We start from the raw sequence: 26,067 nt of genomic DNA on the forward strand, positions 1-26,067 counted from the left end.
CCTTGTGTCCATGTCTTGAAGCCTTTTAACATTTGAGCCACAATCATAGAACTGCAATTGTATGTGCATAAATGTCTGAGCAAGTACTGTGTTTGTATGCTCAATCAGTATTCTTAACACAAAGGGTTTAACTAGTTACTTGCATAAACATCAGAGTGGTAATTTATGCATATGAACCTTTGTCCACGTAGTTCTAAAAATATGGTCCTTGGCTTTTAAAGACCTCTTTTGAACAGTATCTGGTCTTTAAGAGAGCATTTTAAAATTAAGTTTTCCTGTACTTTGAATCCTCTCTTGAAGGCTTCTGTTGTCGGGGAAGGGATCCAAACGGGCAAAAATACATGGACAAATAGGTCAGAACGATAAAACAATTGGAGAGCTGTATGTCTCAGACTTCCATTCCTCTCATGTTATACTAGAGGATATTTAATTTTTTTCACTCTTTGCACAACTAAAATTCACTTTTGAATTATATTCTGGGTTACATATGATTGGGATCCAGTGGGGGTATACTAATTTAATGCCTCTTTCAGGTGAAGACAGCTCTGCCGTGTCTACAGAAGACCTGAAAGAATGTTTGAAGAAACAACTCGAATTCTGCTTCTCACGGTATTGTATGAAGAATTCATTCAGCATCTATTAAATGCTTTGTGAAAGTTGCAGCTAAATGACTCTGGGTCTTAGTTTCTTTTTACCATGAAAAGGGGGTTATAAGCCAGGAGATCAGAGGTCAAATCCTGATATCACTTGCTGCTGGGGTAGCAGGCAGTACCTGAGTAATGTATTCAGCTCCAGGGAAGATGGTATTTTGTCATGTCGTCTCCCTGGGTCAACTTTTGTTGGATGTGGGGTGTGTGTATGCATCTGCAGGAGTTCCTTTTAGCATGAAAGATGCAGTTACTGTGTTTTGCCTTGAAGCCACAGGGTTAAAGTTTCAGATCTTGATCTTGATTCTCTGCTGAACTTGTCCAGCTCAGAAACCTAGATGGATAAAATGAAGTACTTCTGTGGAGTTAGAAGCTAGGGAAGACTGTTATTCTCCCTCTGAAGTGGGTTATGGAATTAACTGCTAGTTGTCAGGGGTGGTAGGATGGGTGATTCCTTCCTCTAGGACTTAATCCTTTGAGTAACTGATGGCATAAGTGCAAGTGGGTGCAACTGTCAGGTCAGCTCCGCTAGTAAATGTGGTTATGCCAGGTTTAATTCTGACCCAGAGTCTGATGGAAAAGCTAACTTGGGAACAGTCTACACCCTGGGGAAAGCTGTTAACAGAGACCATCGACAGGAATGCGCTCAGTTTACAGAGCATGTACAGCCTTTCATGTTCACACAGTGGCTGCAAGTACTGGTTCCGTTGGTCATTAGTAATGCCTAAGGTGAAATCCCCTAGTTCTGCTGCAGCTTGTCTTTTCTCCCTAATTTTGGACAAGAAGCTAGAAGTGTTGGCACTGAACCAGTTCAGCTGGCCCTGCCAACACCATCTGACAGTGTACACCTGCAGCTCATACTCAACCACTACTTCTTCCAACAAAGTGCTGGGTGCTGTGGGAGGGGCACCAGAATGCAGTAGTCCAGAAAGACCTGTAAGGGGTGCTGTGTGAATGTGCCACAATCATTCTGTTGGTGCTGATTGGAACCTCTGAAACATTGCAAGGGCAAAGAGGCCAGCCAGCCATCTACAGAACCTGACCCTGCAATGTTGTCCTTGTTTAGTGAAGACTAATTTTCTATATTTCACAAATCTAGGAGGTTGAGGTTATTTAATTGCATACTGGTAAGTAGCTCCTTGGGATGGATGTTGTATGGGCAGGGTAATATGCCAGCAACTTAGCCTTGGACACCTTTCAGCTGCCCTTTCACTTTATTTTCATTGCCTTGATTCTGCTTTGTTTGCATTTATTCCCAAGAGTGAAAACCTGTGGGAGCATGTGCAACTTGATTAGAATGGCAGTTATTTTGTGTTTTAATTCTTAAATCAGTAGTTGTCCTAACACCTAGAATTTGCCTAAAATGTATATTTTATTCTCTTCTAGTGAGAACCTTTCTAAGGATCTTTACTTGATGTCTCAAATGGACAGTGATCAGTTTGTTCCAATATGGACAATTGCCAACATGGAAGGAATTAAGAAGCTGACCACCAATGTGGACCTTATTCTTGAAGTATTGAGATGTATGTGTGTCTCTTTTTTTATTTTATTATTATTAAAACCTTTTCGAGATCAGTAGAACAAATGTGTTGCTAAAAGCTCTAATACAAGGAGCTCTCAGTTTTAAAGAAACCAGTTGTATTGTTCTTCTTTCTGTGGGCCTGGTCTCTGGCCTAAAGCTACCGATTTCGTTCATGGAAAAATCAGGTTGTGATTGATTCTTCTTGGAGGAAACCAAGGTGTCCAAAGCAGATCCATGTAAGACAAGAGACTGAGGCAGCTACTGTCTTGTATTTAGTAAACTTGCTCAAATTTATTTTGAAAGAAATTGCTTTCAGGAGGACCGAGTTTTGTTAACCAAAAGCAAAAATCGTACTCCCTGAATGTAAAGAATGACAAGCCTGCTCTTCTGACTTAATGTAGAAATTTCAGTAGGAAGGGTAGTTCTCCTGTGGTGCTGACTCTGCACACCACCTCTTCTGTAAAAGAGTTTGAATCAACTGCTTTGCAATGTTTACTTTGAATCCATAAATGTTTTTTCCTGTTCCCATCTGAATTTCTCAATAGGACTCTGCTTAAGAATTTTAAAAAATGAACTCCCTTTCCTGAGTTCAAACCAGCCCCTTAGTCTAATTTTTTGTTGTCTTTAGTTTTGTAGGCAGAGAAACACTGAGTTGGGATGGGAGGCAGTATCCGTTTCCCTTTGATGAATCCATGTAACATTGAGCTATGTTCACATTGATGGAATAATAGATCATTTAAGCTCTTGCACTCTATCACTTCCCCCTTCCCCACCCACTCACAAGTGGAGAAATGCCTACGCTTAAGATTTCTCTCTTATTATTGACTGGTAATTCAAACATCTGTCTCTTGTTATCAGCCAAAGAAACAAATCTTGTAAAATCTGTGTATCACACTCTCCTGGTATTCTCTCCCTTCACATTTAAATGTAAAATTCAAAAACGTCAACTCCTCCTGGTGCATATCTGATGCCAAGAAAAACCCTAAAATTGATTTCTGTTCAGTTGGGAACATGTGCGTGCTGATTCTTTCAGAGGTACTGAGCATCCACAACTCGCATTGATCTGGGGAGCTGCAAGTGCTTAGTGCCTTTGAATATTAGGAGAATATGTATATTGTATTGTGTAGTGCATGTATAAATGAATTCATGGCTCCAGATAATTCAAGAACTCCTCATTCAGTTACTCAAACTATCCACCAATATCTGCCCAGGAGCAGGGTTAATATGTGATTGCTATTTAAAAAAATAGGTACATAACATTTTTTTAGCCACTGTTCATAGTCGTATGATACAAGATGAGTTACATGATTGGCACTGTTAATATTAACAATACACCCTGGTTACCCATATCTAGTCAATACAGACCTTGTGGTGCCAAAAGGCACGCTGACTTCACTGTGCGAGAAGTGCAGATTTGTTCCCTTAGTGGTATTTGATTCTGAACTGAACATGAGTGGAGACAGACACCTACTATAAAAAATAAAAAGTGCAGTGCCAATTGGGGGAAAATGCTATTTTTGGTGAAAGCTTGAACTCCTCACTACCAAATATGATTTGAAAAATTAGGTTTTACTTTGACATTTCAGACACCTCTGCCTCTCACCTATTAAGATTGAGCTCTGTCACAGTTGGTTTTGTCTATAATCTCTACAGGTAACTAAAGAGGTGTCAGGATCTCTAACGGTATATGTGGGCAATGAAACAGTCATGTTTCTTCCCAAATTCAAAGCACATTTTACAGTCAGTCTCACGCTCATTTGCCACTGTCATGTTTTCTGATATTTGAATTCTGAACAATTTCAGAATTTGAAACGTTCTCCCCTTTGTCTCTTACTTGGCTACCCTGAAGGATAGGCTTCTGAATTGTTGGTCCAATATGTATATGTGGACAGAGTTGTAAAAAATTAGATAGGTCAAAATATTAATGTATTTGAATCTTGTTGCTGACTGTTCTGTGTTTATTGCAGAGAGTCTTACAGCTACTAATGTCCATTTGTATCTTAATTTTAGCTTCCCCTATGGTACAAGTAGATGAGAGAGGGGAGAAAGTAAGACCAAACCATAAGCGATGCATTATTATTCTTCGTGAGATCCCTGAAACAACGCCTATAGAGGTAAAAAATAATCCCATGGTTTACAGTAAGTATATTGGGACTTGAAAACATTGCTTCAAGCTGCAACCAAAAGAGCCATGTGCTTTTTAGAAAACTGATTGGCAACTTAAGTGATAGATCAAATTTAATTCAACTGAGTGATATTTCTTGTAAACAGCTTCTAGTTTTGTTTTTTTTTTGTTGAAGCAATGTGAAATCCAAAGACCATATCTCATTCCAGTGATATCCTTTTCCATTATGTGATTAACACAGTAAAATGCTCTTTGTTACATGAAATCTATTCTGTTCTATTCCACTGAAGACTATGGCATGACCTGGGGTCTTCTGGAAGGCAGGTTAAATTGGTTTCCTTTCAGATCCAAAAGTGAGAAATAAATCCAGAGAATAACTTGGATTTCAGGCAAAAATTTTCACAGTAGGCACTTCGCATTAAGTCCGAGGGTTGTTTTGGCAGATACAAACATTAATAAACATTTCTTATTCATTGTGACCCAGTTTGAGCCAAGCTCATTATGGTGATAGAAAGAGGATAATAAAATGCCTGCTGATATTTGGCTGACAGAGCTGTTAATTAATGAATTTATTTTAGAAGATTTTAGAGCTGTAATGTGAGGCATTTGTATAGTGGCACTTTAAATTAGCAATATTAATGCAATGCTAGATGAACAGATCTGTCTTTGTAAATCTCTGAACTCTGTTGCTCCTTTTAAAAGCTGTAACTCATTGTGACATGAGCAACTTCTTGCAAAACTGTTACTTTTCTGGAAGTTGAGAATCTTGCATCAGAAGGACCTCTATAAAGGTACTTGGCTAACTTGAAGCCACAGTGGGTGAGGTAGTATCTTTTATTGGATCAACTACTGTTGGTGAGTTAGACAAGCTTGTGAGTCACACAAAGCTCTTCAAGTCAGGGAAAGGTACTCTGACCGAGCATCAGAGCTAAATGCAAGGTGGAAAAGATTATTTAGCATAAGTAGTTAGCGCATATTCTAAGGGACTATTCAAGGTAGAGTACATTGCATGCAACTTGAAGCCAGTTATTCATAATGCTTCCTTGCCAGCTTAATGCTGCAATATCTTCCTTTATCTCACGGTCCCCTCACCAGAAACACCCACTATTTTTTGTTTTTAATCTGGGTAGCTCATGTGTGCAAGACTGATGTCAGTCTCTTAGAGAACTCCACAGATGTACTTGTTCTGTAGGTAGAAATCTCAAAGAACTAAACTTTCTAAAGTCACTTTTGGGCATCTTATTCTCATTACAAATGTACTTTTATGCATGTCTGATATTGAAGAAAACTCAGTGTTGCATAACAAAACCTAAGGTTGTGTTGTGCTCTGACATATAGGAGACCTGCCTGCTTCCAGTTCCCTTCCTACACAGGTTGGCAAGGCTTGAGTGCTGCAGCAGCAGCTGCATATTCAGCCCCTGGGATGGGTGATAGGATCCTTGTAAGAGACACTTTCTGCTGATTTAAGAGCAGTTCTGAAGGGCATTCGTGGGGATCTCAGGGTTTGGAAGTGGAAAATGGTATATAGGAGAATGTGTGAATCAACACACAAACCAACATATCCATGTAGTATCTGGAGAAATATACCAACATTTTAATGTTTGTATCTTCAGCTAGACCAGTGCCAGTCGAGTATTGAGAGATACAACATGGCAGTTATATGCTCCAACTAGGAGGTTGGATATATTCCTGGCTACAGGATGAGGCTTTAGTAACTCGGGATGTAGAACAAAAACTTCCTCTGGTGGGGAGTGGACGTTAAATCTCCCAGTTGGTTTGCAATGATAGTTTTTGGGGACCCAGTCCTAACAGGTTTCCTTTTCTTTAGGAGGTTAAGGCGCTGTTTAAAAACGAAAACTGTCCCAGAGTGATAAGCTGTGAGTTTGCTCACAATAACAACTGGTACATTACATTCCAGTCAGATACTGATGCACAACAGGTAAGACTCCATTCGATTTGAAGGCAATCTCTATCCTTTAGTTGAAGCTTCCCTGTTATTCTTAGGAACTGCACGTATGGTGCATGATAAAATATGTGCCACAAGGGAGAGTTAATTTAATTTATTAATGTATGCAGCACCTATTGCCTGGGGAGCTAGGAGTTTATTTACAAAGGTGAATTCAGTTTAACTGATAGAGAAATTCAGGAGAGTAGGGATGACTGCTGTTCTTGGACTACATTTCTACTGTCTGCCTCTCTTACCATGTGTGCTGCTTCTATTTGGTCTCCTTCGCTACTCTTGACAATTAATAGCGTCTAGTTAATGGAAATGTTGTTGGATACTAGATATAGTATCCTGTATCTGAAACGCTGGCTTTGTTTAAATAGAGCTAGTTAAAAGGAGGAACAGTCTACATAGGCATCGCAATAATTTCTGTAGTTCTTACAGGATAAGAGGGAAGATCCTTTCATGGATTGAGAACTGGTTAAAAGACAGGGAACAAAGGGTAGGAATAACTGGTAAATTTTCAGAATGGAGAGGGGGTAACTAGTGGTGTTCCCCAAGGATCAGTGGTTTGAGCATGGGCCTGCTAAACCCAGGGTTGTCAGTTCAATCCTTGAGCGGGCCATTTAGGGATCTGGGCCAACAATTGGGGATTGGTCCTGCTTTGAGCAGGGGGTTGGACTAGATGACCTCCTGAGGTCCCTTCCAACCCTGATATTCTATGATATTCTATGATAAATGATCTGGAGAAAGGGGTAAACAGTGAGGTGGCAAAGTTTGTAGACGATACTAAACTGTTCAAGATAGTTAAGACCAAAGCAGACTGTGAAGAACTTCAAAAAGATCTCACAAAACTAAGTGATTGGACAACAAAATGGTAAATGAAATTTCATGTTGATAAATGTAAAGTAATGCACATTGGAAAAAATAACCCCAACTATACATACAATATGATGGGGGGCTAATTTAGCTACAATTAATCAGGAGAAAGATCTTGGAGTCATCGTGGATAGTTCTCTAAAGACGTCCATGCAGTGTGCAGTGGCAGTCAAAAAAGCAAACGGGATGTTAGGAATCATTAAAAAAGGGATCGAGAATAAGACTGAGAATATCTTATTGCCCTTATATAAATCTATGGTTTGCCCACATCTTGAATACTCCGTACAGATGTGCTCCCTTCCTCTCAAAAAAATATACTGGCATTAGAAAAGGTTCAGAAAAGGGCAACTAAAATGATTCAGGGTTTGGAACGGGTCCCATATGAGGAGAGATTAAAAAAGCTAGGACTTTGCAGCTTGGAAAAGAGGAGACTAAGGGGGGGATATGATAGAGGTCTATAAAATCATGAGTGGTGTGAGAAAGTGAATAAGGGAAAGTTATTTACTTGTTCCCATAATATAAGAACTAGGGGCCACCAAATGAAATAAGTAGGTAGCAGGTTTAAAACAAATAAAAGGAAGTTCTTCACTCAGCGCACAGTCAGCCTGTGGAACTCCTTGCCTGAGGAGGCTGTGAAGGCTAGGACTATAACAGGGTTTAAAAGAGAACTGGATAAATTCATGGAGGTTAAGTCCATTAATGGCTATTAGCCAGGATGGGTAAGGAATGGTGTCACTAGCCTCTGTTTGTTAGAGGGTGGAGATAGATGGCAGGAGAGAGATCACTAGATCATTACTTGTTAGGTTCACTCCCTCTGGGGCACCTAGCATTGGCCACTGTCGGTAGACAGGATACTGGGCTGGATGGACCTTTGATCTGACTCAGTATGGCCATTCTTACATTCTTATGTTATGTTCTTACAGATGCACTGTTGGGACACATGGGTACAATTGGGCTTTTATAGAAAGCTTAAGAGTCCTAGTTCCATGAATTCTTTCTGTTGGAAGCTCTTCTCAAATGCACATCCTGCTGCAGTCGCAACAACTAAACCTTGCAGTTTTGTGCTATTGCCTGAGAACCTGAAAGCAAAACTGTGTAGAAATTGACTGGACAGGAAAATTAAACTGAAGCTTTTTTCATTGAACAAACAGAAGTGGGTGGTTTTAAAAAAAAGAAGGCAGATTAAGTATCCCTGTAAATAACTGGATGGGCAATGATATTTTTTTGCTACCATAGGAAAAAATAGGTGCCTTGCGGTAAAGGAAACATAATATTACAAACCACGGTTTGACTTAGTACAAATTCTCCCTTTGGTATGTGTGGTTTTCAATGTCACACTCAAATATTGAAATGCTATTGCAGTGGCATACTTAAGGCAAGCACTCTTCTGTTTAACCCTTGCAACAGAGATTAAATCCTTACTCTTTGATAGCAACGCGATATGGTCATGTCTGTGTTAGGATTTAAGAAAGATGGATGAAGGCAGGAAGGCATGTGTACTAACAATTGCAGCTTGGTCTGCATGAGGAACCATGTTGATGCTTTGAATAACACAATGGCTTTTCCTCTTGTAAAATTGTCATAAACTTATCAAAATATAATGCAAGTTGAATTCAGGCCTAGCTATGTTTATATTAGTTTTCTAAAGACTGTCTTTGAAGTCCAGTTTTACCAAAATGATCTTTCAATAAATGTCTTTTTATATACACAGGCATTTAAATACTTAAGGGAAGAAGTAAAAACCTTTCAGGGCAAGCCAATAATGGTAAGACACTGTTTAATGTGGGTATGGGGAGATTTCAGGACAAAATCTTGGATGTCTGTCTTTGGCTAGCACTGTAAACTTACTAAAAATTAGTTTTGGGATGCAAAGCCTTTCCTCTATAGGACACTAGCTTGAACCCAATTTAAGAGTGTGCGGTGGGTGATCCCAAGTGCAGTTTCTCCTGGAGATGTGTCATATATAGATATAGGTATAGCTACTTTAAGCTTCCAAATTGGCATCCTTGTTTGTAAGACTCAGCAGAGGGATTAAAGACTTTGATTCTCTTCATTTTGTAGAGCTCGCTCCTCTAGAATGACATTTAGACAACCTGGCTGTGCAGTGTGAGGGAAGCTTGCCCTGCCTGCTGCTCCTTGTCCTGTACCTAATCTGCTGAGAAGTAGACTTCAGTTTCTATGGTTGTCAGTCTGGCATCTTTCACAGCACTGACTTTTGCTTAAATTCTGAGTTAGTCTCAAATTATAGGGCAGTTATTGCCACAGAAGGCAGCATAAAGTTTAAAACTTTGAGTGATCCATTGGTTTAAGATACCCACCTTACAATAAAGTGTTAAAATGAAAGAAGGGATAACCAACACTGCAACATAGTCTGTCACACAAGATTTATGCTTGTCAGCAGTTAACCTAGTTTTTCCTTACTTACATTATAATAAAAATAAGGGAAAGAGAAAACTTGTGGCTTTCCCCTTGCACTTCCCTCCTTACATGCGGCAAACGTAACTTGGTTTGATCTCTCTTACAGGCAAGGATAAAAGCCATCAACACATTTTTTGCTAAAAATGGCTACCGGGTAGTGGATTCCAGTGTGTATACTCAGCCAGTTCAAACACAAGCACAGTTTGCCTCACCACTGTTTATGCAGCCTGTATATAGTCCTCAGCAGTACTCTATTTACAGTATTGTGCCTCAGACTTGGTCTCCAAACCCTGCACCTTACTTTGAAACACCACTGGTAAGTAACTGCTGCCAATTTTCATAAAATGGGAGGGTTTTTGTTATCAACACTGATGGGCAATACATTTTGGAATATTGTCCCAAAAATCTACTCTTGAGAGCTTGAGAAACAAATTGGCCTGTGTTGATTGGGTTGACCTCTCACTATCTTTCAAGAGACATGGGTCTGGTCACCTCTTCCATATGTTGTTGGTTACTGACCATTGGCTTCAGCCAATGATGGTCCAGACCCAATAAGATGAGCCTCTAAAAGGCACCCAATCCGATCACCAGCGTCAGTTAAATCCCAGGGGCTTCTGGTGTAAACTCAGTTTATCCCAAGCAAACCTGGGGAGGTGGAGAGGGATTTTCTTGGCTCTTCATGGACAGAAAGATCATGAGACTGTACTGGCTTTACAAACTGTAGACCTAGGGAGAATTTTGAATGAGGGATTGTAATAATGGAATATGATGTTACGGGGTTGAGGTGTAAAACATTCTGGATGAAGCAGCAAGTTAAGTTGATGTCTGCAGTGCAGGAAAGGGCCGAACAACCATGAGCATCTTTCCTTTTATCTTTTGACTTAGTTGAACTCTTGACAGCCTGATATTCTTGTCTCTGCATTGCAGGCCCCTTTTCCTAATGGTGGATTCGTGAATGGCTTTAATTCACCAGGATCATATAAAACGAATGCTGCTTCCTTGAGCATAGGTCGCCCATTCCATAGAAACCGGTAAGAGAAAATCGGGAAGCTGGCTGTGCTGTTAGAATTTGCACTTTCCGGAGCTTTAATGAGTCATCAAGGAATGCTTATTACCAAGGGCATAATGCCTTGTAGTTCTTGTTTGCTAAATCTATGTGGAATTTTTTTGGAAACTAAATTTAGCATAAAATCGAGGCCAACGTTCATGAGGCCATACAATAACAAATCTGTGTGTGCTAGAGAGAACAAAGGTGAGGACTCATTTGAAAGCTTCAAAGAGGTTACCATTAAGTGTTTAAGTCTGAAACCAAGGTAGCTTCCTCTTAGAAACTGTTGCTTCTAACTCATGGCTGCCTTATTTCCTAAACAGAAATTCCCACAAGACAAATTCCACTTCTGTAGTGAGACTAATATTGTAGAGCCACTCACCTTATACAAGTTCAGAGATACAGGCTCTTTCTATTGTTCGATAAATTCAGCATTCATCAATTTTATCACTGTAATTCATTTACCACGTCAGTCTCTCTCCTGATATAATTTTAGAGAGTGAGCTCAAATACATTCATTTGCAGAGGAGGAAAACAACCTTGTGTGTTGTTGGAGCAATGCTCTGTAATTACAAAAGACTATAGTACTCTTGCCTTGTGTGGGTGGAAACTTTTATGTGCAGACTTTCCTACTGAATGCAGCAAGCAGGCGGATTAGCACAGTAATCGCTTTTATGTTTGAGACTTCACTTGACAACTACCTGTGCTGTAAACATTTGGTAATGGAGTTAAAGTTCATGGCCATAAATTGACGTGATCAGTGGAGGATGGACTTTGAAATTGGGTCTTGCAGGAGCAGAGTGAAGTGTTTATTGCTTCATTTGGGACAAGTGAGGCAGCTGAATTTAGAAAGAGAATTGTGTCTAATGGGGGCAGATCCTGCACAACTGCCACTGAGCTGTGTTAGAGCTGTGCCTGTTTATCAGCGTCTCGGTTATTAAAACTTAAATGGAGCATTTTTATAGGATTTCTTGTGTTTGTAGACCTAGATTTTTGACTGTTGTCCAGCCCAGCTGGTATGTACAGTAAGAGTACAAACCGTCTAGATGGGCAAATATATCCACTTCCTAATGATCAGATGGAAGTGATCAACATTTTTTGCCTTTTGAAACTGTGCTCTTTCTCTAGCAATCTTGACTCAGCCTCCATTTTAGGCTGGCGGCCAAAGCAACCCTAGCAGATCCTCTTGGGGTAAGGCCCCCCGTGATTCCTTGCAGGAAGGATTTAAGTGTACTTGCCGTCAGCACTGTACAATCATAATCACATAGAATCAAAAAAGTATAGAACTGGAAGGGACCTCAGGAGTCCGTCTAGTCCAGTCCCCTGCACTCAAGGCAGGACTGCATAATAACTAGACCACTCCTGACATACGTGTCTGTATCCTGTCCTTAAAAACCTCCAATGAGAGAGATTCCACAATCTCCCTAGACAATTTTGTTCCAATGTTTAACTACCATGACAATTAAGAAGTTTTTCCTAATGTACAACCTAAACCTCCCTTGCTGCAATTTAAGCTCTTTGCTTCTTGACCTGTCCTCTGAGGTTAAACGAGAACAATTTTTCACCTTCCTACTTGTAGCAATCTCTGATATACTTGAAAACTTTTATGTCCTCCCCTTCTCTTCTCCGGGCTAAATAAACCCAATTTCAATCTTTCCTCAAAGGTAATGTTTGTTCTGACTTAACTAGCTTTTGTAGGAGCTGTCTATCCAGCCCTCAAAGGAGGAGAGGGACATTTCAAGAGGGCAAGTGCTTCCCTCTCTCATTTTGGCTGTTGACTGAAGGGACTAGTCCATATAGTTGAAGGAGACATATCTCCTTGTGTAGAATTTCTCGTTCTAATCATCAAAAGTTCCTTAAGTTCACCATGGACCCCTATTCTTAAGACTTTTGAGACAGAGCTTTTGAGACAGAGATTCTGTCCTGAATCTCGGCAAAGTATAGTGTAAACTTTTACTATTAGATAAGTCATCTAATTTCATACAGAGTCCAGAGTCGGCCAGAAACCATACCAAATAATTAATGGCTCTAGGTAAGAGCTCCATATCCATTGGTGACAAGAGGTTATAACGTGCTTACTCCTAGGTAGCTCCTGTTTTACTGTGGGAATTCTACTGCATGATGCAGTCTCTGGAAGAGAAACTCCCTTCAGAACAGGAATTTTAAAGGGTTAGGACTCTTAAATGAGAATCTCTGCTGTGATAAGCCTTTTCTTTAGTAGAGAAACATAAAGTTGAGTTAGTTGAGTTCCTTCCTTCTCCACAAATGGAGCTCTGATCTTTCCAAGTAGTAGAAAGATAGAGGTAGCTTCATTGCACACAATATGGTGTAATCTGGTTCCAAACACATGTTTTTGTCTAGGATGTGCTCTAGCCTTCCCTACCTCAGTGTTAGCTTAGTGTGAAGCTTTCCTTATGCCATTGCAATTTTAAAGCCTGTTTCCAGGATTTGAAATGTTATATTTAAGGAGGATAGTGGAAGCCTCTGAGAGACATTCCCTCTCTGCTGGAGTGCTAGCAAGATAAGTGAGATGTAGGCTCAGAGGGTTGGCCCAGTGATGATCAAGTATCGCGCTCAGAGAGAACAGGTCTAACATTCAAAAGTCTGGGCATCTCTCTGTTTCATGCACACTCTCCTTGCTCACTTTCTTACTCCTTTCTTCCTTCTCTTTGCTTTCTCCTGTCTTCTGCACTTTTCTCCTGTACTTTTTTGTTCTTCTGCCCAGACCAAGATTGTGTGGCCTTCTCAATGAAAGGTGAGATTATGAGATCTGAGGGCTGAATCATACAGCTAGAAACTTTTCCTTCACTTTGAATGGATTCAAAAATGGCAAATTTAAGAGACTTAACTGAAATCTGCTTTCCATGCCTATTGTAGATGCTAAAGCCTATTAAGTGCTCTAGAAACCTCCCTGCTAATGAACATTTATTTCACATTGTCCACATACCAGTCTAATTTTACGTGTCCCAAGCAGCAGGGATTCCTCTGTTTCCCTGGACTGTCCCTGACTGGGTATGTAAAGGATGCTCTGTATACTCATTTGTTTAAATGAGACGTGTTAAAGGAGTTTCTTAAAGTCTCAGCTCTCCTTGGCAATTGGTATGTTTTTTAAAGTTCACGTTCCTTTTTGTCTCTTCAGCATGGGCCTGTGAAATCTGTTGGAAGTCTGAGCAGATGGATTAGCAAATTGTGGGAGACTTTTTTTTTTCCATGTTGTAATATGGGTTCCAGTCTGGAAAGGACTGAGATCCACTGATGCATTAGATTTAAATTTTTCAATCTTTTATATTTAATACCGTTTATGCATGGCGGGTTTCTGTCTCTCTTTTCCCCCCCCCCCCCTTCAGTTTGGGCAATAAACAACTTTCACTCTTTCTAGGCTGCCTCATGAATTCTTGTGCTAGCACAATGTACTAGTGTTTGGGTTGTCGGCGAATCTTTAGAATTGAAGGTAATAGAATTTAGCATTTCCACAAGAATCCATATTAAATTATCACAGTGGTTCCTTCTGGACTTAAATTTTATGAATCTGACCAATGTTTAATCATTTAATCAAAAATGATAAACCCTTCTGTTATGTTCAAATATATTTTAAAAAATATAAATAAATAAAATAATTGAGCCTAAACTGATTGTCACTTTAAGTCTCTTTGCCTCTACTTCATTTTGTTGATGGAGAAAAGCTACTTACTGGGTAGCTGAGGATTGTTTCATAAAGTTTGTTGGAGGTAAGTAGTACTAGGCCATCTCTGTTCAATATAACTGTGCTTCACCTTCAGTCCCAGAAAACTTCCTCCAGGGAGAAGGCTTACATGCTGCTTCCCCTGTAAAGCTTTTTGTCCTGTGGGCTAAGCTTAATTTATCGCATCATGTGGGTAGTCACTAGTCTAATATTAAATATTGGCTGTTTTGTCTATAAACAAATGTTGGTTTGTTTACTTTAAACCAATCACATTTATTTGGGCCTGAAATGTTGCAACATGCCTGCATTTGCGCAGGAGTGAAAGGTTCACGCCCTGTGACAAACTCCCAAATTGTTGTATCAGACTTAATCAGCTTCCTTGTTTTGTGGATGTTAGGACAGTAGCATGAGAATGACATTGGAAGATAGGTTGGGCTTCAGAACAATCAGAAAATGGTTGTTCAGCGCATGGGTTCCTGAGATTTAAAATGAAGGGTGGGTGACTTTCCTGATATACTTCCTGCATTTGAGAGCCAAAGAGGCACTTTCCTAGCCATTAGATCAATCAAGCTGTGCAGGAGCCACCCAAAGGAAGTAGTGGCAAAATTGTGTCATTTGTCACTTAAAATGGCATTGGAAGATACAGTATACAGCACAGGGAAGAATCTTGCACTGTCAACTCAAGATTAGATTAGTAATCTGTCTCTCATTTCTGGTTCCATGGTTTGCTATTAGCAGATGGTAACTTGCTGAAGACATGCAGTTCCCCTCAGCTGAAGAGAAAGGAAGATAGCAGAAGGGAATCTACCTCTTTACTAGCCAGTCTAGAATTCTTGGCATTTGGAGACCGCCCTTGGACATTCTCTGTCACAGGGATGTATAGGTGTTTTTTTTTTTTTTTTTTTGGAAAATACATAAAATCCTGTGCTCCAAACTGGTGGTGGTTCTTGAGACTTGCTGCGGGGGGGGGCCACTGGAAGAAGCCAAAGAGTGTAGGAGAATTGGAGGAGGATTGCAAGGAGGGAATCCAGTCTGTTTATATAGTGTGAGGTAGGGTAAATATTTAGACTTGAACATTTAGTACATATTAAAGTTATATTACTTGTCACTCAGGCTGCCGTCCAAAGGGAAGCTTTCTCTCAGCTGTGAATTGGATGCTCCTGTGTTGTCTGAAATACTTAGTTTGGAATCATCTGCTTGTATTTTGCAGAGGATATGTGCAACGGTCATTAGATAGACGCTGAAGTAACAAATTGGGTACACTGAGTGTGGTGGAATTAAGCATCTGTATTTGTTCTTGCTCTCACATAGGCAAATCTCACCTTTTTTATACTCCTTTGTTCCTATAGACTAATCACGGCCCATCTCCCTCTGTTTCACTTGTATGTTAGTGATAGTGTTAATTGCCTAACTCTTGAGCTTTTGCAGGATTTTCTATTTTCTTTATAGTCACAATTTTTTTTAGAGTCAGTTGGGACTTCTGGATGACTACTCAGGATTAGTAAGAAGAGATGGGTTGAGGATGCCTAATTATATGGCTTGGGAGCTGGACAATGGAACATTTGGTCCTTGGACCATGAAGTCATGGCAAGGGTGTATGGTACCACATGGGATATTGTTTTAACAATGGAGGAGTAACATTTATTTATTGTCTCTCTTTAATTACTTCAGACCATATTACCGAAAGTGGTCTAGTTTGTTTGGGAGAGAACTTTGCTTATTGGTCCTTATGTTGTGCTGTTGACAACTTCTTATTGTATCTCATACAGTGTGAAGCCTCATTTCCGATCATCAAGCAGCTCGGAACACTGTGCAGAGGGTACAGCTGTGGTTGGTACAGTGTCAATGGGGGATGGACCACTGAACCGAACCAACTTGAGGAATTTTGGTATGGAACGACATACCAATACATTAACAGGACACCAGGAACAAGGCTGTTCTCAGAAGGATTATTCCATCTTGCAGATGGAGCAGAATGGAGACTACAGTATTGGCAGGGGCAGGTAAAAAATTGCAGCAATGAGAGCCATATGTTACAGTGAAGGCAGTGTGTGGTTGGAGAAACATTGGCTACAGGGTTGGGAAAAGATTGCCGAACCAGCTTTAGATTAATTTTCATAAGCCAAAATAACTTCAGGTGCTGAACACAACTGTTCAGTTATCTGTGGAGTGGTCTAGGGAGCGAATTGATATTCAATTAAACAAGCAAATTGAGCATAATACATTTTGAGCTTTTCTAAGTAAGATTGAAAATGTTTTGACTCTCCATTTTTACAGGCTCTAATGGTAGGAAATTCATACAGCTGGTAGTAAATAGGGATGTCCTTATAGAAGTTAAAACTGGTTTATTAAAGAAAAACATGTTTCTGTACAAACTCCGTTCTACATAACCCTTACAATCTGAGTGTAGTGTTAAAACTTTAAGGCTTATGTTTATTTCATTTTTGTAAAACATGCTCTAAGTGTCTTCTGGCTCACAGTATGAATGTGGGGGGGGGGGGAAGCTCGTGCATGTTAGCAATTACCTTCAGTTAGTAGTTAAAGCAAAAAGTTAGAAACAAACTCTCATGTAAAGCAAATGGAGAGTATTTCCCCCCATCCCCTACCACTCACGTGCACATCTTTGTTTCTCTCTCTCTTTTTTTTTTTTTTTTAAAGCAGCTGTGCTAACTCTGGGCTTTTTTGTTCTAAGATTCAAATAGTTTGTAGGTAGTGTAAAGACAGGTTTCACTACTTTGTAAGGACTAGATTGTGACCACAACTCTGTTTATGACTGGCCTACAAAATACAAACAATTCATTAGGTAAAACTGTAGCCTTCGGGGTTACATTACATTTTAAACAAATTTAAACAGTGGTCTCCAATACCAAAGTCCTCTGGGCTCAGTGGCTGGGAGCTTCAAACATTTATCTTCTGAGATAAAGCCAGTTGATTTTTGGTGTCTGTTAGTACTGGGGTTCTGACCCTCTCTAAACAACTTGCTGACCAAAAATTCCCAATCACACCTGTTACTACAATATAGGTTTTTAAAGAGAACCAAAGTAAGAGTTGTTCACAGTAGTAAAGTCTAATCCACAGCAGGCATGTTGTGTCCTAAAAAAGTAGGTCTAAAGACTTTTTCTTGTAACAGAAGGGACACCAATTCAGTCTGCAAAACAAGTTGATGCACTGAGAAATAAAGTTAGACCCCTAAGAATGGAGAAGAGGCGGGTCTGATCAATAGGCACTACTTTTGATCAGTTCTACTTTTACATCAGCCATAGGAAGAAGGATGGGCACTTAAGTGCATGCTCCCCTTTATGGGGGATATAATTAGGAGCTAGACTAATATGCTTGCTGAGGTTTGTCTTCACTTCCCTTCTTTTTTCCTTTAAAGGAGGAACTTTTTCAGAGGTCGGAGAAGACGAGAAGATGACCGTCTTTCAGTAAGTTCCATTTCCATTATTTCATGGGGGAGGGAGACATGTAGAGGGGAGGGACCTAGGCAGTGAAATGGGCTCTGCCTTACCACTTCATATACCTCCCTCTCCCCCTAGTCTTGACCTGAATTTGACTGGTTCGTTGTTATGGTTCGCCACTGATCGCGTCCGACCAGAAGATTTATAGGTTCTTGTCCAATTCAGACTACAGGGTTCAAGAACTCAGAGAGTTCTATATAGGGAGAGGACTCTCAGGGTGCTTGGCAAAAACACTCACACTGAGGACAATACCAAATTGATAAAACTTTATTGAGATTAACAAAAGAATAGATGCTATGAAACTTATGACTGCAAAACAGTAAAAGAATTCCAAAACTCCTGGTGGTAACATTTATATTATAAGTACCTTAACTTAATATACTCTCACCCTTCCTTGAGGATCCGGTAATAGGAGGTGAAGGACCAGCCTTACTCCTAGCATGCCCGATAACATGATGGTGCTGGCTTCCCCAATAGTTAGGAATGTTGAATAGTTATACTGTACCGCACAAGCTGAACTGATAGTGTGACAGAAGATAGAATGATCGTCTATAGCAGTGGTCTCCAAAGTGGGGTGCACGCACCCCGGGGGGTGCGCCAGAGGGTTCCATGGGGTGTGCGGCAGGAGGAGAGCCGCTGGACAGCACTCCGCTGTTTTACTTTTCCTTCGGCGGCAGCTCTGCACGCCTGTAGCAGGTCTTCCCTTTCGGCAGCACGCCTGCGGCAGGTCTTCCTGTCTCCTTTCTTCGGCGGCACCGTGGGGGTGCGCGATCCAGAAACGTTGGAGACCACTGGTGTATAGAATATAGAAGACCAAAGAAAAGAAAGAGCTAAAGACTAAAAGAGCTTAAAAAAAAAAAGCCCCAAAAGAACTAAAAAAAGCGCTCCCTATGATATCCTTACAAGGTATTGTATAGGATCCTGACACTATGTACTTCAGGCCCAACCTACTATACCCAGATCTTATTTCTGTACCCTAAGAAATTTATGGATACCCTTATCCTATAGGTTAGTGGATTATGACACTTACTCTCCATATATTAATAAGGATTATCTCACTCCAAAAACTGCCAGTCTAGGCTCTCTTGGTGACTTCCAGGTTGTGGTATACCCTGCGGTAAGCAACTGGTTGTAGATGCCAGATAAGCCTGCTCGGTGTTGTGTGTAGTTCCTCCCTTTGGTTCCCCAAGGTTCAGGGACCATTCCCATCTATGCCAAAAGTTACCAGCTTTTAGGCTGACGTACTCTTAACTGATGATACTTTTAGCTCTTAAGCGGATCTTACTGGATACAGGCCGGTAGGCTTCTTGCATTTCAGCAAAACTTATTTTAGGTATATTAGGAAACACATATCATATGCCTCAACACACCCTAAATTCATAGGAATTAATATTGATAAAATGTAAGAATAAAATGGATTAATTCAGAAAGAGAAACATATTTGATACGGCTGGCTGGATTAATAGGATAGAATAGCTAGCAAAGTAATCCTGTGGGCTACACTAGCTCCTGTCTGAGGCTGTGAAGATAGAATGTGAATGCTTGCCTGACAAGTGAAAATACATCAGTCTCTTGGTTCCAGCCATTACTTCCTGTTTGTTTTTTTTTTTTTTTAGAGCCTGTCTTATCTCTTTAGTAACAGGTGTATCCTATAGGAAACCTTGTTGCTGAGTGCTCTTCCAAAAGTGTGCTGCTTCACATTGACCACTAGGTGGAACTCAGTGCAACTTGCTCCCATTATCTCTCCCTTATAATAGGATGCTGAAGACCTGATCCTCTTCCCATAGAAGTAATTGTCAAAAGTCTGGCTGGCTTCAATGGAAGCCTGACTGGGACCTGAGATGACATTCAAAGGGGGTGCAAGAAGTTAGGCTTATGGGCAGTTAGTTATTTAGCATTTATGGTCAGACCCTGGTTTGTGGCTTCTTACTTTTATGGGGACAGAAAATATTGAATAGTTTGATCAGCACCTGCCTTAGCAATGCCTTATTCAGGCCAATGCTCTTGTTTCAAGACTGCTAAAATAATGCATGTAAAAGAAATGCATAATTAACCTGTGGGAGGCCCAGCCACAAGATATCACTGAGGCAAAGAGTTTGGTAGGGTTCATACAGATCATATGTGGCAGTTCATTTGTTTGTAACATTTTTACTAAGAAAAGATGCATCTTGTTCCTCTTCCAAAAAGATGTTTTCTTGGGCTGAGACCGGAGCACTACAGCACACGGCTCTGCAGAACTCGCCAACAGGCAGCCGTTACTTCTTAGAATTTTAATGTTGCTGCTCTCATACTATCCGGGGCTCACCTTGCTTACTACGAAGATGCTACCGCTTCTCATGTTATAACTTGGCAACCCTTTTGTTTCTCTGCAGGTTGCATTAGATGGTAGACTCATTGGCTTGTGTGATAGCAACTGGTATCACTATGTGCCGCTTCATGACTGCAGGTATCTTGCATACCTGTCAAAGTGCAGCACACAATAGAGGACTGACTTACACCTTGCAGTTCAATTCTGTCCCCTTTTCTGATGCCCCGTCCCTTTTCAGGGATCATTCTCACTCAAGGCTGTGTTTAATTCAAGAAGTTCAGTCTGTTACCGCTAGAGGCTGTAGAAGATATACGGTCTCAATATTGGGGGAAGGGATTTTATTCCTGATACTTTCTCAAATCAGTCTTCAGACTTATTCTAGAGCTGTGAAATCTCAACCAATACATAAAGAAAATCAAGTTTTGCATGGCTAATCTGTCTGCTGTTATCTTCTCCCTTTCTCTTCACTTTCCCCCACTTACTAAAGAGCCTCCTCTGTCCTAAGATTTAAACTTAGTTCTCACAGCATTGAAGAGACCTTTTTTTGAATCCATGGCCACACGTTCATTGTCTCTTCGCTCAATTTAAATGTAGCATTTCTAATAGCCATTACTTAAGCTAGGAAGTTTGCTGAGCTTTGATGGCTCACCCTCTTTGTATGATTTTTTAAAAAGACAATGTTGCCTTGCATCCGTACCCCAAATTTCTCACTAAAGTGGTTTCAGATTTTCATTTGACTGAAACTGTTTGTTTGCCAGTCTTTCCCAAGCCTTACTCTCACACAGGTAGAGGCCACATATTTTAAAGGTTCATGATGGATTAGCTTTTTACTTGGCAGGTCTAAGGAGTTTAATCTTCTCCATTGTTCATTTCCTTTGCTGAGTGAATGAAAGGGAAACTTGTTTGCTCTGAGAGCATCTCGTCCTGGATTTCCTTCTGCATTTGTGTCTACTACAACATTACAAACGTTCTCTACATCAGAGAATTTTAGCGTATTCTATACAGACTCTAGATACGACCCAGGAAAGCTGCTGATGCGTTCCCATCAGTGATGTTTGCAGAGCTGTTACCTGGTCTTCAGTTTGGTTCAGTCACTTACCACTCGTGTTCTCTCTCCCAAATTTAGCATTGTTGTTGGAGGCCTGGGAGAGAAGTACTGAGATCCTTGTTCGGGTAGACTCAATACCCTCCTCCACTGGGAGCTGCTTGTGAGTCACCTAAAGTGGAATGGACACTTGCAAGCACTTGAAGATGGAAAAAATGGTTACATACCTGTTCTTTGAGATGTTACTCATGTACATTCCACAACCTACCCCCCTTTCCCTGTCTATCAGAATCACTTGAGATGCAGGCTTTCAGTGTGAAAGAGCTGAGGTGGGGGAGGGTCAGAGGCTCCACACCTTCTTTGCTTAGGAGGAGTGTGTGGAGGCAGCATGTGCTGCCCTTGCAGGTACAGTTATGGGAAAAAGGTATCTGGCTTTGATGCAGTGGCACACAGACACCTGAACTGGAATGGATGTGTGCAACGTGTCTTGAGGAACAAGTTACAGAGCAGGTGTGTAATTATTTTATGCGCTAGATGGGCAGTAACATACACTTCATTGAACTGAAGCTGCAAAACAAGTATAGGGAGGCAAACTGAAACCACTGCAGTTGGAATTTGGCCAGGAAACATCCCAACTATTAAAGCGATTTGGAGTTTCTAATATTGCATCTCTTCTGAAAGATGTCACTGCATTGACACCCACCATCAGGTGTGGGCTGCATACTGACTCTGAGGGAAGGATGCAATCCCTAAATCTTCAAGATTTCATCATGCAGGATGTGGTGTTCGATAGACTTCCATTCAGGAACTGTCCTGACATTACTTAGCTTGAGACCTGTATAGCCTCATAACACAAGGTGGTATGGTTACATAGTGTATGTTAACAGACCTCTTTTCTTCTAGCGACCTCAGCCTTCAGCAGAAACAAAGACTCAGACACCAAAGTTTGATTTACTAGCATCAAATTTCCCTCCTCTACCTGGCAGTACCGCAAAAATACAAGGAGAACCAGTGTTGGAAAGCAGAATGTCTGACATTGTTAAAGGAACTGGCAAAGAGAAGGTACTTGTTTCTACTTCTGGAGTGCACATCAAGATGATTAACGTCCCTCCTCTACATGTCCTGAAAATTATTCAGGCTTATTGTGGTAGAGCTGTAAACTGTACTGTCCCCAAGCAGGTCTAAACATATAATACTCTAGCCTTTTCTGTTTCTGTTCATGGGCTTGCTGATTTCCATGTGGTGTCTAATGGAACCCGTGCAATTACCACTCCTCTTTCCAGACTTAGTGTTGGGCTCTGTATTTCAAAATAAAGCAGCCAGATCAGCAGTGGTGCCTTCTGAAGTACTGATCAGTTAAAGGGAGTTTAGGGTAGGGATGGTTTTGGAAGAATCTGTTTACCTGCAGTGGTGTTGCTGGTCTCTACAGTTGTACAGAAGACCATAGTCTTGTTTGTTCTCTGTCCCATGTTTTTTCACCTGATGTAAAACTGGCATCTCTGTATAGAAGACTCGCACTGAAATAAGTGCCATGTGCATATTCTATATAACAAAATAAATCTTAACTCTTACTGTACATATATATTTAACTTTAAATTCTTAATGTCTGGTGACTTAAGTTTTGTGGTGACTAAAACACAAGTACTGGCATAATGACTATTGTACTTCTGCAGTTTTACAATTCCTGTTGTCTCTTCAGGAGAGCAAAGACTTGGCCATCAGTTGTCCTGCATCTGCTCAAGAAGAGCAGGCACACAGTCCAGTCCAGCAACTTGTCACAAGTGTGAGCTCACCAAGCAGGGCTGAGGTTCCAGCACCAAGGTATATAATTCACTTGGCTAATTTGAGAAATGTTTTTAAAAATAAGCTGCTGTGTAGTATGAAGGATAGTCTTGGTTACTTCTACTCTAAGGAAGCATTCTCTCCAGTCCCCTTCTATACTATACTAGTAACTAGGCCTCTGTTACTCTGAAAAGCTGATTGCTGTTCAGAACCTGGTGGTAATGGCCTTGGGCATCCTACTTGGTTAAAACTGCTGCGGTGATTTGAAAGAAGGGGAAAAAAGCATTCCTGAAACTGAACTAACTCTTAAACAGATTCTAACGTTGAACTATCTTGTCTAATCTGTCAGCACAACTCAGCCAGACAAGAAGCCAGAAGAGGTCTCTGCTCAGAAAGATGTTAATAGCCACACTTCCCCATCTGTGTCTGTACGTCCCCTCAGTGCTGCAAAGCCATCAAGGACAAATACCACTTCATCCTCTACCAATGCAAATGCAGCGCTTACTGTGACAATACAGGTAAGATCAGCTGCCTTGGTATGATCTCAGTGCTTTCTAGTAAACTGACTTCCACACATTGGAGGTTGTTGGCTAGGGAAACTGGCTACTTTCCTCTCTGCTCCACCCCCAGGGCAGATCATGGTACTCCGCAGTCCCAAGGGGGCTGCTTTCCTTCCTCCCTCTCTCTCTCCCCCCCCCCCCCCCCCCGCCAGCAGATCATGGTATAGTACCTTCACACAGAGCATGTTCTGGCATTGTTCTTTTAACAATGTGCCTGGGATATTCTTGAAGAGCCCTTTGCTGGTATAGGTTGTTCTTAGCAGAATGCATAAACTTTACTCTTTCTACCCTTGTCACCAAAGGAGCCGCGCAAGCTAAGTTACGCTGAAGTCTGCCAGAAACCCCCAAAGGAGCCAGCTCCAGTTCCTGTTCAGCCACTTAGGGAGCTTCGAACCAATGTAGCTCCCCCTGCCAAAAACGAAGAAAACAATACTTCTGAAAAGGCTTCAGAGAGGGCCCATGAGAAGCTCGAAGGCCGGGCAAAGGATCTTTCTGGGTTCAGAGGCAATGGGCCTCCCAGGGGAGCTGCTGGAAAAATCAGGGAACAGAGACGCCAGTTTGGACGCAGATCTTCACCTCAGGGAGCACCTCGGCGTATCGGCAAGGAGCAGTATGTGCCACCCCGATCACCAAAGTAAAACTCATCTAACTCTTCTCTATTTAATTTGAGCTGTGGACTAAAGAGCAGTAAAGGAGATGGACTATAAGGAGGAGGTATTCAGGGAACACGAATACTGAATCGAAGTATATGGTTTGAGTGTGGAGAAGGTGGGGAGGGTCCCAAAATTCATCTCTAAAAGTGATTTCATAAATGCTGGAGGATTCCAATCAATATAAATATATAGAGATTATAATTTTTGTATCTTTTTGTTTTTTAATTTGCAGAGGGTTTCCTGCCTGAAATCAACTTTGAGGTTGTGAATTAGTATTTTGACCAGATGAAAAAATGAAATGACATAATATGTCTCTCAGTGTAGAAGGAAGAGGGCAAGAGAATATTATTTTTGGGGAAGGAAAAAAAAAGCATTTCTGTAAAATTAGAACTTACTTTTTTAAACCTATTTAACGTTTGGCTTGTAGGATGATATGTATGCCATTAATGGCCTTGCATTGCAAAGCAGATCCACAACCGAGATGCTTGGTCGGCATGCTTGAGTTGCGTGAGTGCAGCCAGATACTGTTACGTCATGACTTAGTCGCTGATGGTAAAAACGGAATGCACTACTGTAATAGAACTTTGTGTTTCCAGCTTGAAATTTAGTCTTTTGACCTTACTAATATTTCATTGAGCAAACGTTTTTTAAACTCTGATTTTACTGGAGAACTGATTGTAGATCAGACCATAAGAATAGTCCGTATCCTAGACACAAGAAGGGGGGGCTGGGGCATGTTTGGGATTTTTAATTTTCCCTTTTTTCCTGCCAATTGAGGGCAGCATTTTAATTTTTTTTTTTTTTTTTTGCTTAAGTGCTACTTTCTCTAACCCCTTTATTACAGACTTATGTGCATTTATCTGGTATGTTTTCCTGAGGCAGGCCCAGTTAATGGAAGACTGCACAGTAGATGGTGGTAATTTCACATGTGAAGAGCCTGAGCTTTCAGTTCCACTCTTGGAATTCTGCTTTGCAGGAGGTAGTCTCGAGAGCAGGTTCAAAGCCCCAAATGGGTCTAAAATTGAGGCTTTTTATTTACTTTGAGACATTCAACAGTTTTGGGGGCATGCCCAGGTTTCCATATAGTGACTCGCATTAGTTCTCTGGACTGGTGTCAAGCACTGCTTTATAGTATCTGTACTGGCTCCTGACTTCTTTTCAGTTGCTTGGAACAAAGGCCATGAGGTTTTAACTTTATTTCAAAGAGGTTACTTTGACTAAATTCACAACACTATATTGTGTAGTAGGCAGTTAAGTTTAAAAGCTAGTAATTACCGTAAATGACTGAAGGAAACAGGAAAAATACAATGCGTTAATCTGCCAAAATAAGCATGCCCACATTCTAAGTTCTGTATAAAGTGTTAAGAAAAGTAGCTCACAGCAGTAAGAATTGTACCTGGTGGTGTGTGGTTTTTTTGTTTTTGTTTTTTTTTTTTGTTTTTAAAGTGAATAGGATGTGTACAAATTTAAAGCTGTAAGTTGTGAACACTGGAATATTCAGTTGTGATACATTCATTCTAATGGCATCACTAGCATATATTACTAAGATGTTTACGGTATGTAAGTGGCAGTTAAAAATGACGTTAACTGTGAAATTTTCATCTTTTGATTTCTTAGCCAGGTAATCCTTGCTGATTTCTTACTCATTAGGCATTCTCCATCAACTGCTTTGAGAACTCTTGTATCTATTTTTATAAATATATATATCTATATATATAAAGCCAGAGTTGTCATTTCTCTAACTTATTACTCAGTTTGGCAGTTGCTTTTGATTTGGTTCATGAGTCATATATTTATGCAGCTAACTGTTCATTTTGTGCACGTTACATATATAAAAACAATCATTACTCACTTTTTAAACTGCCTGTACTGGGTTTTGGAGTTTAATTTACCAAAATCATGGATCAAATCTATAGTTTAAGAATGCTTACAAACATGTTTCAGTTTACTTGGATAATGGTACATTTGATGGAAATGATACAAAGAAGTTTAAAT

General features: G+C 40.5%; 1 protein-coding gene across 2 annotated transcripts in view; it reads left to right on the forward strand.

The window, feature by feature from the left end:
• The window catches only part of LARP4 (La ribonucleoprotein 4), a 41,758-nt gene extending 16,010 nt beyond the window's left edge, over positions 1-25,748 (forward strand). For both annotated transcript variants that reach the window (XM_084610250.1, XM_084610251.1), the window contains exons 4-16: positions 534-609; positions 2,034-2,170; positions 4,180-4,283; positions 6,123-6,233; positions 8,830-8,883; positions 9,643-9,852; positions 10,464-10,567; positions 16,036-16,269; positions 17,643-17,691; positions 21,981-22,139; positions 22,777-22,898; positions 23,209-23,377; positions 23,722-25,748. In XM_084610250.1, the coding sequence (XP_084466376.1) occupies positions 534-609; positions 2,034-2,170; positions 4,180-4,283; positions 6,123-6,233; positions 8,830-8,883; positions 9,643-9,852; positions 10,464-10,567; positions 16,036-16,269; positions 17,643-17,691; positions 21,981-22,139; positions 22,777-22,898; positions 23,209-23,377; positions 23,722-24,057 (1,865 nt within the window). In that variant the 3' untranslated portion in view covers positions 24,058-25,748. The remainder of the gene's footprint in view (positions 1-533; positions 610-2,033; positions 2,171-4,179; positions 4,284-6,122; positions 6,234-8,829; positions 8,884-9,642; positions 9,853-10,463; positions 10,568-16,035; positions 16,270-17,642; positions 17,692-21,980; positions 22,140-22,776; positions 22,899-23,208; positions 23,378-23,721) is intronic.
• Positions 25,749-26,067: the final 319 nt, after the last annotated feature.

This window comes from Lepidochelys olivacea (assembly GCF_965140295.1).
Source record: "Lepidochelys olivacea isolate rLepOli2 genome assembly, chromosome: 20".
Lineage (NCBI taxonomy): Eukaryota > Metazoa > Chordata > Testudines > Cheloniidae > Lepidochelys > Lepidochelys olivacea.